The 12,996-nt window shown below is 36.8% G+C and overlaps 1 protein-coding gene across 1 annotated transcript in view; it reads left to right on the top strand.

The window, feature by feature from the left end:
* Positions 1 to 12,789, top strand: part of ZFYVE16 (zinc finger, FYVE domain containing 16) — a 21,266-nt gene extending 8,477 nt beyond the window's left edge. The window contains exons 6-17 of the mRNA XM_009700276.1: positions 1,132 to 1,510; positions 2,032 to 2,154; positions 2,244 to 2,399; positions 3,032 to 3,256; positions 5,061 to 5,143; positions 7,081 to 7,185; positions 8,036 to 8,186; positions 9,384 to 9,464; positions 10,037 to 10,199; positions 11,033 to 11,138; positions 11,546 to 11,710; positions 12,604 to 12,789. Of these exons, the coding sequence (XP_009698578.1) occupies positions 1,132 to 1,510; positions 2,032 to 2,154; positions 2,244 to 2,399; positions 3,032 to 3,256; positions 5,061 to 5,143; positions 7,081 to 7,185; positions 8,036 to 8,186; positions 9,384 to 9,464; positions 10,037 to 10,199; positions 11,033 to 11,138; positions 11,546 to 11,710; positions 12,604 to 12,765 (1,899 nt within the window). The 3' untranslated portion in view covers positions 12,766 to 12,789. The remainder of the gene's footprint in view (positions 1 to 1,131; positions 1,511 to 2,031; positions 2,155 to 2,243; positions 2,400 to 3,031; positions 3,257 to 5,060; positions 5,144 to 7,080; positions 7,186 to 8,035; positions 8,187 to 9,383; positions 9,465 to 10,036; positions 10,200 to 11,032; positions 11,139 to 11,545; positions 11,711 to 12,603) is intronic.
* Positions 12,790 to 12,996: the final 207 nt, after the last annotated feature.

Here is a 12,996-nt window from a genome sequence, read left to right as displayed (position 1 = left end):
AAGAGTAGGATATTTTCGCTTGCAAAACATAACCAATGTCTAAAACTAAAAGCAGCATGGACAAAGTGAGTGGGAAACAATTAGGTGATGGTTCTTGTACACAGCTTTAAACTCAAACAAAACCACCATACTGCAGCTTTAAAGCAAAGGATACACCTTACTAGGTAACACATAATCTGGAACATGCTGCCACAGGATGCTATGAAGGTCAAAGGTATAAAGCGATATGAAACACCAGCAAGCAAATTCATGGGGAAGAAGTCCATTAGAGGCTAGTTTAGCCATGTTTTTGTTTGTGTGTTTGTGGGCTGTTATTTTGGGGGTTGGTGTCTTTTTTTTTTTTTCCCCCTTTTTTTCTGGCACATGTGTTCTCTAAACAGAGGATTTGCTCGAAGCTGATGGCATACCAGGAGAACTATTAGAGGGCAAGAATAGAGTTGATAGGGTTTTTTTCTTGTTGCAATGCAAAGTCTTCCCTACTGAGATAAAATGCAAGTCTAACATATTTGGAAGATGATAGAGCACCTCTTAATTTGTTTGATTTTGACAACAGCTTATATCCTAATGTGCCTATGCTCACAGCTTGTTATATCCATTTCAGTGGGGGAGCAGCAGAGGTGTGACTCCAAACTAGAAATTAATCAGACTGTAAAATGCTAGACTCAGCTATTAGTACATAATGTAGAAATAGAAATATGTTTGTATTCATGAACTGCTGATTGAAATGATGGCAAATTTCATTGACAATGTTCAGTAGCTATGAGCAGGGAAACAGCAATAATAAACAGATTCCCGGAGGGTACTTGGTTTACTTTTGGTTGTGTTACATCTAGATGTTGTATGCTAAAACAGCTAATCTGCAGCGCTCTGATATGAATTTTGTGTTACTGAACAATAAATTAATGATGCATCTTCACCTAATGTAACTCCTAAAGATGGGGCGGGGTGGTGGGGGGTGCAGCAGAAGGAAGATCCAGGGGAGATTTGATGGCTTTCTTCTTATTTAGAGGAAATGCATTCTCAGTATCCGTGATAGATTTCTTTCTCTTTTTGCTTGTAGAGTGCTAGTAATGACAGCTCACCTTATTGTGAGACAAGAGTGTAAATTTTTTTTTTATTTCTTCTTCACAGGCTGCAAACCCAGAGGAAGATGGCATATTAACTGATGTAAATCCAAAACCTAAAGAAGAAATTGATACTATTACAAGAAAGGAGGAATTATGTCCTCCTTTTTCTTCAGATGATGCACAGCAGGCTGTTCCAGGCCAGAGTGAGGTGGTACATAGTTGTAAATCTGTAACTCTAGAAGCTAAAGAGTGTCCTCCTACTGCAGAAGCTGAAAAGACTAGTAGCAGTTCAGTTGATCAGACTACAAGTGATATGCCTGTTAGTCCTTCAAGTTACAGAGCACTATGTGATGTTGAAAACTGTGTTCGTAAAGAGATCAGCCTTGTTCCTGATGGTGATAAACTGCCACCACTTTTGCTTGCAGTGGGTGAAAAAGGAAAAGGTAAAATTTGAGAAAATTGTTAATATTTAATCATCTGATGCAAGATTTCTAAATGCGAACTTGTGTGTATATAATTTATAGTTAATACAATTCTAATCTCACTTATTTGCTGCACATTGGATTGTGGGATAATTGAACATGCATTATTAACAAGATCAGTATGTTCTGAAAAGAATACTTCATCACTTAAATGCATTATAGTAGTGACTGTGCTCATTAATGGTACCTAACAGTACCAGTGTATGGATGAGGAGACAACATACACAACTAGTCAGTAATTACCAAATGAATGGTAGCCCTAGTTTGCACGTTTGTTACAAGTTACTGCTTTCTTTTTATGAGTTCCTTGGATCTTTGGGTAAGCTATTCATTGGTTGATCTGTAGCTGTTCTAAGTTTGAGAATAATTACCACCCTCTGAAGATAGGAGGATGGGACAGTCTTTCATATGCTGTGATCTGTAAGTCTTGTTTTAGGTAGCTGGCTGACATGTTGAACTAAATGAAGTGTTGATTTGTTTAGATCCTCTAGTGGAAGAACGTCCATCTCACCAACAGGTCACCTTGCTGCTTGTGGAAAGAAGTCCTAACCCATTAACTTTTATCCTAAATGCAAACTTGCTTGTGAATGTCAAGCTAATAACTTGTAAGTAGTGCACATTTTCTTTTCTGTTAAATCCAGCTTTCTTTTTCTGACTGTAAAACAGCATTACTGTGATGTCTATCTCTTTAAAGATTCTTCAGAAAAGTGCTGGTACTTCTCAACAAATGGACTACATGGTTTGGGTCAGGCAGAAATTGTCATTCTGTTGCAATGTTTGCCAGGTGAAGAGATTTTTCCTAGTGAAATATTCAAATTATTTATTGACATCTATAAGGATGCAATGAAAGGTACGTCATTTTAATGTCTAACTTCTTATTTTATATCTTCCTGTTTTTTGCTGATCTTTAAAACTGGAAGTTGATATGTAATTTTCCTTGAAGTATTTCTAAGTATCTAATGATTCTGTTGAGAAACCTTGCAGTGTTAGCCTTGGATTCTAAATAAATAACAGGAAAAAAAGAATTTAAGTTTCTTTGTTTTACACATTTCTATAATCATCCTGTTTGCAGGTTTTTTTGTTGTTATTTAGTCATACTGTGTTTGAGATTCTGGGTATAAGTCCTTGAGTCTATGGTTTAGGACATCTGGAACTTCATTTGTAGAAGTCCAATTCTCTTACATATGTAAATACTTGAGGTATGTTAATTGAAGTTCATCAGTGGGTATGTGCCAAAACATTATACACTTCAGGGTTTCTGGCATTTGTTTGGAAAAATCTAGTTTCGTATTCGAGTTCATTTTGTTAGTAAGTATAGAGCACTTTGTCTATGGGCTTAGATGTTTGTCAGACTTTCAGGAAGGTGTGAGATGTACCCTATGGCTTGCAAGTCTATAAGAGACCACTGGTTAAGATAGTTTTCTTGACACTGATATGTTACTTCTCCAGATGTGCAAAGACTCTCTGTCCCTCTTTCTACAGGAAGGTTAATAAGAAACATGGAAAACATTACTTTTACTGAAAACTTTCTCAATAACAAAGAGCATGGAGGATTCCTGTTTGTTTCACCAACTTTTCAGAAATTTGATGATCAGATTCTACCAGATAACCCTTTTCTTTGTGGCATTCTCATCCATAAGCTGGAAATACCCTGGGCGAAAGTTTTTCCAATGCGTTTAATGTTGAGATTGGGAGCAGAATATGGGGGTAGGTGTTAACACTTTAAATAGCTGTATAAATGTAAAGTTGCCTTTGGAAAATAAAGGGGTTTTTTTAGACAAGCAAAATATTTAAAATCATCTTTGTGATATTTTGTTACACTTGTGTAAGACTGATATTTCATACATGGGAAGCCACCTATTGAGACATTTGAGATTTTACGTTGTCCTGCTACAGTCCCTTGATTATTTTTGTTTCTCTTAGCTGATGAAAGCTAAGAAACCAAAACTGACAGTCGTAAAGTATCAAAATGTCTGACTTTTGTCATAGGAGAAAGGCTTGAAGGGAAGTTCACGAGTTCAACTTACAACTCTAACAAATTGTTTTTTCTAATTAAATTACTGAAATTGAGTATATTGGCAAAATATTACTGCTTCATAAAATAAAGGTATTCATTACTTTTAAGGATAACTTACTAATTAATACATTTGAAATCTCTAGGCCTGTAAAGATGCAGGAGACATTCTTTCAAAGTGAGGTGGACGGAGAGCATGTAAATATGCACCACCAGAGGTTGTGCAGTGACACAATCTCCATGTGGGAATTATCTTCCACAGTCTGTTGCAGGCTGATGTGAGCACTTTCTGCTCTCCCAGCAAAATTTACATTAACTCTGCTCCAGGCTTACCAAAGGAAAGTGTTTACACAGATTCCCATTGCCCTGAAGAACCGATACAGTTAGCTTGAGCAAGACCTGAAAGTAGATACTGTCCTAAATACCTTCTAGAGTAGCTTGTGTACTTGCTTGAATAATGCAGACATTTAATTTAGCCATATAGGTGCTGTTTTGTTTCCTGTTGCACTGCTGCTTATGATTTAGAGAGCAGGAGTTCTTATAAGGTGCAGCATGCAGCAATTGCTTAAGTGGAATGATTTGCAAAAATGTGTCATACAAAGCTTTCCTGACCTGAATGCATTTTTGATAAACAAGCCTACCATTCTAGAAGCTGGAAGTCCATAAGTATGTATCACTTACTTGTTTATGGATTTCTTGAGTCAGTAGCGGATTTCTAGTCGCCAGGCTTCTGTCTGCATCTTGACAAGGGTGGTAGCTTCTTTGTCGTCCTTCTTACCAAACTACTTGTGTTTTGGTGGTTTGGGTTTTTTTTGTTGTTGTTTTTTATTTATTTATTTTACCAGTTTTGTATCTTTGACATCACAATCCTGACTTTGCTATGCTACTTACTTTGTTTTCAAATGGCTTCATATTATGGTCTGCTGCATCTCATTGCCTTCCCTAATTTCCATCTGCGTGTTTCCCATTTGCAGCCCTGGGACTTCAAAGCATGTTACTTTGAGCATCCTCACTCTTGCTTATTGATGCTAAGTGGTACTTCACCTTGTATTATAGCATTAACGTAGAAGCATATGTTAACCTGTATGGTATTCTTATTCAAGCAACTATGAAACCTGCAACCCCTCCTGCAGCTGGTGACCCTAAGACTGAACACAGGATGTTTCCATCCAGATCACCTATTGCAAGTAACATATCTGACAAAGCATATGAAAGCAGCAACAAGTCTCTGTCACAAAATTACTGGCACTAGGAGAGTGACTCCATGCAATGACAATGCAGTAGGATTTAACCATGGGTGGGGAAACCATGCAGTGGGGCTGAAGGACACTCTATGACAGAGAATTGGACAGGGGCTCTAGTTCCTTTGGCTGGTCAGATATTGAGATTAAGAAAGATAGGCTGTAGGTGAAAACAAAAATAAATACTTGGATTAGCAAGTTTTACAGTTGTTGATAGGTAAATGTGACCTTTTCTTTTTTTCTTCCCTGACCCTAGCATATCCAACTCCTGTAATGAGTTTCAGGCACCGGAAGCCACTCTTTGGAGAGATTGGACACACAATTATGAATCTGCTTGTTGTGAGTAAATATTTTATTCTCTTCCCTTCCAGTTGTGTATTAGATCATGTAAAATGTCCTCAAAACTATGTTCAGGAAAGTAGAATTATTTTTGGCAAAGGTAATGGGTAAATACACCTTTCATATGTGACTTGAAACTTTCTTACCAACGAGTGTTAGTGAGTTAGGAAAGCTGTATCTTTCATGTTATATTGTTACAAGTTCTGGTAGTAAGAAATGGCTTTAAATGAATGGGAAAAATGTTGACATTTACATTGAAGCTGGTAGCAGTCATTGTTCAGTTGCATTTTCCTCTTCCAAGCATTGGTGTGGTACAGGAATTGTAGTCCTAAGTGACATTTTTTAAATGTGAAGAAAGACTTGACAGGCAGATGCTGTGGTCTAACTGTAACATTAATTACTTTGTCACACAAACTTAACATTATCACAGTCAACCAGTCTGACTGTCTTGTGTGAAGAAGCTTTTGGCAAAATGGTGAGAGTAAGTCAAGTCTGGAATTTATGCTGTTCCCTGAGGATGTTTTCCCCCTGTTACCCAGATCATTTGATTTAAATTCCCAATAAGCCTGTAATCCTGACCAGTAACCTTCCTCTTCTAATACTTACGTAGAACTTATCCTTAATGCTATGATGAAAAGTGCTGTAAGGCTATGGAAAGAATTGCATGTATTATTTAGGTGATCACTAAATCCTCTCCTAAGAGTCTAGAGACCTTTACAGCTGAGATGAAAGTGCAGTCTTTGGCCCCTCTTTCCTTTTTGCCACTGTTGATGTCCATGTCATTACATAAGGAACCAATCAGAGGAGTTGCACCATCTGAAAAATACTGTGTTTCTTGATGGAGGAATCTTACATTTTAATTCCATGAGCCAGCTCCCTGCCTGATTGGTGAAGTGACAGTACAGATGTGGAATTGCATCTTCAGACTTCGAGGAATGTTAATGTTATGCTGTTGATGAAGGAGGCTTCAATGGAGTTTATTTTCAGCTGTATTCTCCTTCATAGCTGTGTTTGTAGTGTCAGCTTGAAGCAGGCAGTGGGAATATGTGCTCCTTGGCAGAACTCTTGATGCAGCAAGAGTTTTAATCATAAGATGACTGCTGACGTAAGATGTTATGTTTTTAACTACCTGTGGTGCAAATCCTCAATTAAGGATCATATAAACTCTCATACCATGCAAGTGACTGAGGTAGTGATAAATGATGGAGGCAAAGGACATCTGTGATGTATATCCTTAATACTGCTAAAACAATGCCTGTTCAATTGAAACTTGTAATGCAGCGAGATGTGTTGGTAAATACCCTGCTTGCTACAGCTGTACTGATTGAGGAAGATATTGATTACCTGGCTCAGCTGATGACGAGCTTTTTTTCACCTTTTTTCAGCAAAGCTAGTAAAGGCAAATGAGACCATGTTATACCTAATGTTGTTGTTCTGGAATAAACAGAATAGGGAAATTTTTCAGAAGTGGCTGAGATGATGGATGATAACTTCTGTCAGAGAAAGTTGTAAGAAACAATGCAGTATTCAAGTTATAACTCAACAAGTTAGAGGTGTATGGGACAGGGTGTGAGCCTTGACACAAACTAATCTAGATGGTGGCTTCTGTGCTTTGCTTTTGTATTAAGGGAAGATGTTGAAGTATTTTGTTACCTAGAACACTAAGATCCTAACATGCATAAAGTAGTCTCACGCACTGGTAAATTGAACTACCTTGTCAGTGCTATAAATTTGTTAATATATTCATTAAGGTACCCTTCACATACATCACAGTAGGAAAAAAGTGATCACTAAGTCTTTAGTCACCTTAATGTCATTACTCTTAAGAAGTCTTAGGCATGTTTGTAAAGTACTTTTATCTGGGTGATAACTTACTATAAAAGGTAAGAAAATGATACTTAATTGTCTGCTAATGTAAAAACTTTGTCTGTTTGTAGGACCTTAGAAATTATCAGTATACTTTGCATACCATAGACAACCTGTTTGTTCATGTGGAAATGGGTAGAAGCTGTGTTAAAATACCCCTAAGGAAGTATAATGAGGTGAGTTAAACCATGTTGATTAGGTTCCTAATCCAAACTGCTTAAGTTTATTTTTCATTTAATACCAGTCACATCTTTAACATGAGCTCTTTGAAAAAAGAAAAAGGGGGTGATTCTTAAAAGCTGTAATGTTTTTATTGTGTAATCAGTTTCCAGGCAGTTCTGCAAGTGAATTCTCCACTTGATGGCAGCTCTCAAGATTACTTTGCTATTTGTTGTGCAGTAGAGTCTTTGAACTTTAAACTGACGTAAGCATGTGATGGGGTGAAGGCTTGAAATTATCTGAGCACACATTTCCTTCTTCCTGAATGCGTTGGAAGGTGGATAGTAATGACTGAAAAGTTGAGCTTTAGGATAACTGTTAAATGCTGAAAAATCAGCAGTGTCTTGAAAATCTTTTAGCATGTATTTTCCAGGATTATCTCTTACACGTTTCCTGATGATGGTATGTTGTTTAAAACTTTAAAAAAATATATATTTCTTACCATTGTAGTTTTTATTACAATTTGTTTACTTCAGCTATAACAAAATAACACCTGAATAGTAAACTGCATGAATTTTAATGCATATTTTAGCCTTAAGACCAACAAAGTCCGTACAGCTGATATTCCACATCGTCCAGCAGAACTCAAACTTTACTCACCCCTCTCAGCTGAATTAGTATTTTTGATCATGCTTAGCGTTCCTGCAGCTAGTCATGGCAAACTGTGTTGTTTGAACTCTCTGAAATTAACTAAGTGAGTAATTCTTGGGATTTGTTTTGGGAGATGGATTTTTCTAATATCTTGTGTTTAAAATTAGTACTGCAAAGTGAGATTTGTCAGTTTAATGACAAATTTTATATTGACAGGTAATGAAAGTGATAAACTCTTCCAATGAACACGTAATTAGCATTGGAGCAAGTTTTAATACTGAAGCAGATTCTCACTTAGTGTGTGTGCAGAATAAGCATGGCCTCTACCACACACAAGCAGTCAGTGCTACCGGACATCCTAGGAAAGGTAAGGTGTCTAGTTTGGCTTGTGGAGAAAAAAATCACATTTCTAGAGCAGAAATGTAAGTTCATTTTTGGGCTGCAAGGAAAACATGTATTCCCAGTAAGTTGTTAAGACAAACAGTTCAACATTCAAGCTACAAAGTAATTCAAATGCAAAATAAAATGTTGCTGGTTTATACCAACACTTAACTGCCTTTTACAAATGTTATAGTAGATGGAAATTAATACTTTTTTCCTCTTTCTTTGCAGAATGTTATTAATACAGCTTACCTTTTCAGACATAATCAGATTCTTTACATATTTCAAAATCTAAATTTAATATGAGTGTGAATTGGGTAATGTATTTACGTATGTAAACAAATAGTCCCAATAACTGAGTGTATTGAAATACGGTAGCAGTGAGTACCTCTATACAACACCTAGCAAACTGATACAGCCACCTGTACAGAGAAGAGTGCAGAGGTGCTGTATTACTATCAGAACCTAACAGACAGTGCAGCACGGCAGTGGTCTGGGCTGAGGAGTCATGCTTTTCAACAAGGCCCCTTAGTCGGGGGGAATTCCAGATGGATAGGGCTGTAGTCTTACCATCTTCAGTGTCAACTTGAAATGTTGTTCTGTGCTTCATTAAGCATAGCTACTTAGCGTGTTTTTGTTTGAAGCACTGTGTATAACTAACAAATTTATGCAAAGGTTTGTACCATGGAAATTCATTTATGTCATCTTTTCAGTTGCTTTTATTACCACTGAAAATGATCTAAACTTCAGGAGTATCTTCTGTAAATTAAATTCAAAAGTTAAGTGGCATATCTGTTTTAAAGGACAAAAAAACCCAAAAACTCCAAAGGGAAAAAAAAAAAAAAAAAACAACACAACACACACCATTTCTTCTCCTTGTATACAGAGCTTTTTTGGCTTGCCTGTGTTAGCTTGCTGCCAGTATCTTAAAAGGATACTGTATGCACTCACAAAATAATTTAACAAAGCTGGTCTTTTTTGCCAAAGTCTGACTGAAAAAAAAATTCTTCTCTTTGGAGAGTTATGTTTCATATCATCCTGTTAGTAAGGGATTTCTATTAGTGCTTTCAGTACAGTAATACCTTTTGTGCCTGCCTTTTTAAAAAGGAATGCAAGTTAAATGTTAGTAATGACAAACTTGAATAATATGAAGTGGTACTCACTTTGTTCCTACTTTTTCTAGTTACAGGTGTAAGTTTTGTGGTGTTTAATGGAGCCTTAAAAGCATCTTCAGGATTTTTAGCTAAATCCAATATAGTTGAAGGTAAGAGTTTTGTCCTATGTGGCTTCTTAAGAGAACTGAAAAAAAAAAAAGCAGTGGTTTTGTGCAAGATCGTTATTCCTCTGTAAGCTAAACCTTTTCTTTTCAGGATTTTTAACTTTAGAAAACCTATTGCGAACAAATGCATGGAAAAAAACCCACCCAAAAAAACTCCAAACAAATGAAAAAACAACACATGCTAGTTCACCTACTTGTTTTAAAACATACTAAGCTTTAACTCGTTTTGCTGTAGTCAGTGCAAGTCTTTCCTTTACAGCTGCCTATATCTGGAACTATTTTCATTGCCATATTGATGAAATACATACATTGACACATAAATGCAAAAAAAACACTTAAGATTGATTTTTTTAGTACTGTTGACAAGAAAGGTTTTCATTACTTCCTCTTTCATGTAACATTCAATGCACTAGTTGGGGGATAGAACTATTTGATGTGCACTTACTAATGAGCTGTAGGAGAAGGTTGGTACCACTAGAATTTAAGCCACAATTCTACTAAAAAGCTGTGCTACTCTTTCTGTAGATAAGTTGGAATTTTAACTGGTTTTCTTTTAGATGGACTAATGGTACAAGTAACGCCAGAAACGATGGAAAGCCTACGTCAGGCGTTAAGAGACAAGAAGGACTTTAAAATTACTTGTGGCAAAACGGATACAGGAGACATAAAAGAATATGTAGATATTTGCTGGGTAGAAAATGAAGAAAAAACAAACAAAGGGTAAATGTATTACCAAAGCAAAACATCTTAGAGAATTCTTGTTCCCAGTTTTCAAATATCCACCTTTTAATTTCTTGAAATTAATCTAACATATCTTTATTGAAAGAAAGTTCTTGATACTAAAATCTGAAAGGGGATAGAATGGTAAACTACCTGCAGTACTCTAGATGTCACTAACAGAACAACTTTGCTTGTTCATGAAAATTTTTATACCGTTTTCTGTGTTCGGGAAGTTGACTGGAACGTGTATGAACCCTCAGTTTTCTTTGAAAGTCCTTTATCAAATCAGTAATCAGTTTGTGTGAGGATGCAATTAATCCCTTTAAACTTCATTGTTAGCAGGGGATTGGAAGTGCATAGTACTGCCCTTGGCCATTCACTGCTTGCAACGTCAGTATTAAACAAAGCAAAATGGGATGTAAGACATCTTTTTTGGATGTGATTTGAATGATTGTTTATGTAGCTTCAAACTTTAATTTTATATCAGTAACTCAAAACTTGTCTCATCTTAAGTTGTTTCTCAGGCCATGGGTTGACTTTGTATGCCCTTTTCTGGGGCTTCTCTGACCAATTAGAACAAACAGTGGCTTTACCTGAGATGGTTTATAGCTTCTTAAACCTGTGAGATTAGGGTTTTACTAAGTGTTGTTTGTTCCCTCTTTAGGATATTTCTTTTTGTAGCATCTGTATTTTCATGATGCAAGTCCTATATGACACTGTGTTGTAAAGCTGTTTAAATAGCCTTTAAGGATGGCTAAACATTATTTCATACAACTTATTCTGTCTAAATAATAAAATGTTTTATTTATTAACCGTACTATTCTCTTCCATAGAATTTTAAGCCCAGTCGATGGAAAATCGATGGAAGGAACCCAGAGTGAAAAAGTACCACAAGGCAGAGACTTTGAAAGAGAGGGAAAAGTTATGAAGTGTACCGAAGTTAGTAAATTACATTGTTCTTGAGCCTTGTTGCCACTTTTTAGAATAGTTAAATGGTAAAGTGATCACACAAAGTGATACTGCTAAAGAAACTAACTTTGATGTATAGCCATACTGATAGGCAGAATGTTCTCCATACCTCTTTGATAAGTTTACATGCTTTTCATTTTTTCTCCTGTGAAAAAGACTAAGTCTGTTAGCAGTGATAACTCTATAAATATGTGATCCAGATATTCCCATGGTCACGTAAGTAATTTGATTGAATAGATGAAATACTGGAATACTTTGCCAGCAAAGAAACATTATAGCTTTCTCTTTTCTGCATAGTATGTATACTGAATTACTGTTTTCCTTAGTTTGTAATATAACCAGGCTGCTGACTGTCCTTATCCTTTTTATAATTTCAGGTATACTACTTTCTAAAGGACCGTGAACTGTCCAGTCCTGTTCCTCACCAGTTTGCTAAAGAGATTGCTATTGCCTGCAGTACTGCTCTTTGCCCACACCTTAAAACCCTGAAAAATAATGGGATGAATAAGATAGGCCTAAGAGTTTCTGTTGACTCAGATATGGTAATCTTTCAGCTTCTATTGCAGACACTCCATTTCAACTGAAATCTTTCTTATAAAGACATTGGATCTCTTTCTGAATGTTTTTAGTTTTTTCCCCTACCCCAGATCCGGACTAAGGATGAAACTTCATTAAGAAGCTGTCTTAATGACTAGTTTTTCTTGAAAGGAATAGTCCTCTTTCCTTATTCTGCCCAAATTCCCCAATACTGCTTGCAGTAAGCTATTGGTCCTTCCTTAGTTCTAACTCTGGCACACATCTGCCTCCAAGGTGAGCCAGTTTAGAGAATTGTAGAGCTAATTTTCTGATGCTTTTCTTGAATTATGTAGTTTTCTGCTGGCTTTGCTCCTTAATGTAGATCAGTAAGGGGTATTTGCACCAAAATCTGTACAGCAGAAAAGGACAGGTCTGCCCAGCCGAGGATGGAAGAGAGGGAAGGCAAGGCTATCCAGCATGTGATGCCCCTCAAAAGATTAGAAAACTGTAGAACAGTTAAGTTCCTTGCCTCTGAAGGTGTTCTGTGTTACACTTCCTTATCTTTTTTGACAGAAGCTGGAAATACAGTCCTCCATCTAGTTTTCAGTAGTATATTTTGAAATTAATGGTACCTGTGATACTAGGATATAATTGGATCGCTCTTGGACATCACAGTGAAGCAGTCTGGGATGCAGATTGTGTGGCCCTGTAAGCCCAGGGGGAATGTTGCATGCTTCTCAGTGGCAAGGCTAATTGGTCATGAGTCATCTCAAAACCCATCCAGTTGCCAGTGCTCAAATGTTATTTTGTCAGTTCATGCTAGCTGAAATACTCTTTGACCTACAGATACTACACTTTTGCATTGTCTTGTTAATTCAAAAAGAAAGTGTTAAAATCAACATTAATGTTTTCCTTCTAGGTTGAGTACGTAGCTGGATCTGGAGGTCACCTTCTTCCACAGAACTATCTGAATGAATTGGACAGTGCTCTGGTTCCTGTGATTCATGGTGGAATGTCAGATCCTACAAGTCTACCATTGAAAATGGAATTACTATTTTTCATTATAGAACATCTGTTTTGATGAGGCTGATTACAGGCAATATAGTGATTTGCTAGATCTGAGCACCAAAGTTGTTAGAGAATCATAGAATCATTATGGTTGGAAGAGACCTCAAAGATCATCAAGTCCAACCGTATACCTGATGCCACCATGCCCACTAAACCCACTGAACCATGTCTTGAAGCGCCACATCTAAACGTTTTTTGAACACCTCCAGGGATGGTGACTCCACCACCTCCCTGGGGAGCCCAT

The sequence above is a fragment of the Cariama cristata genome, unplaced genomic scaffold, assembly GCF_000690535.1.
Source record: "Cariama cristata isolate BGI_N322 unplaced genomic scaffold, ASM69053v1 scaffold3545, whole genome shotgun sequence".
NCBI classification, from domain to species: Eukaryota; Metazoa; Chordata; class Aves; order Cariamiformes; family Cariamidae; genus Cariama; species Cariama cristata.
The sequence above is the reverse complement of the archived record's forward strand: the minus strand, read 5'-3'. Positions and strand labels throughout refer to the sequence as shown.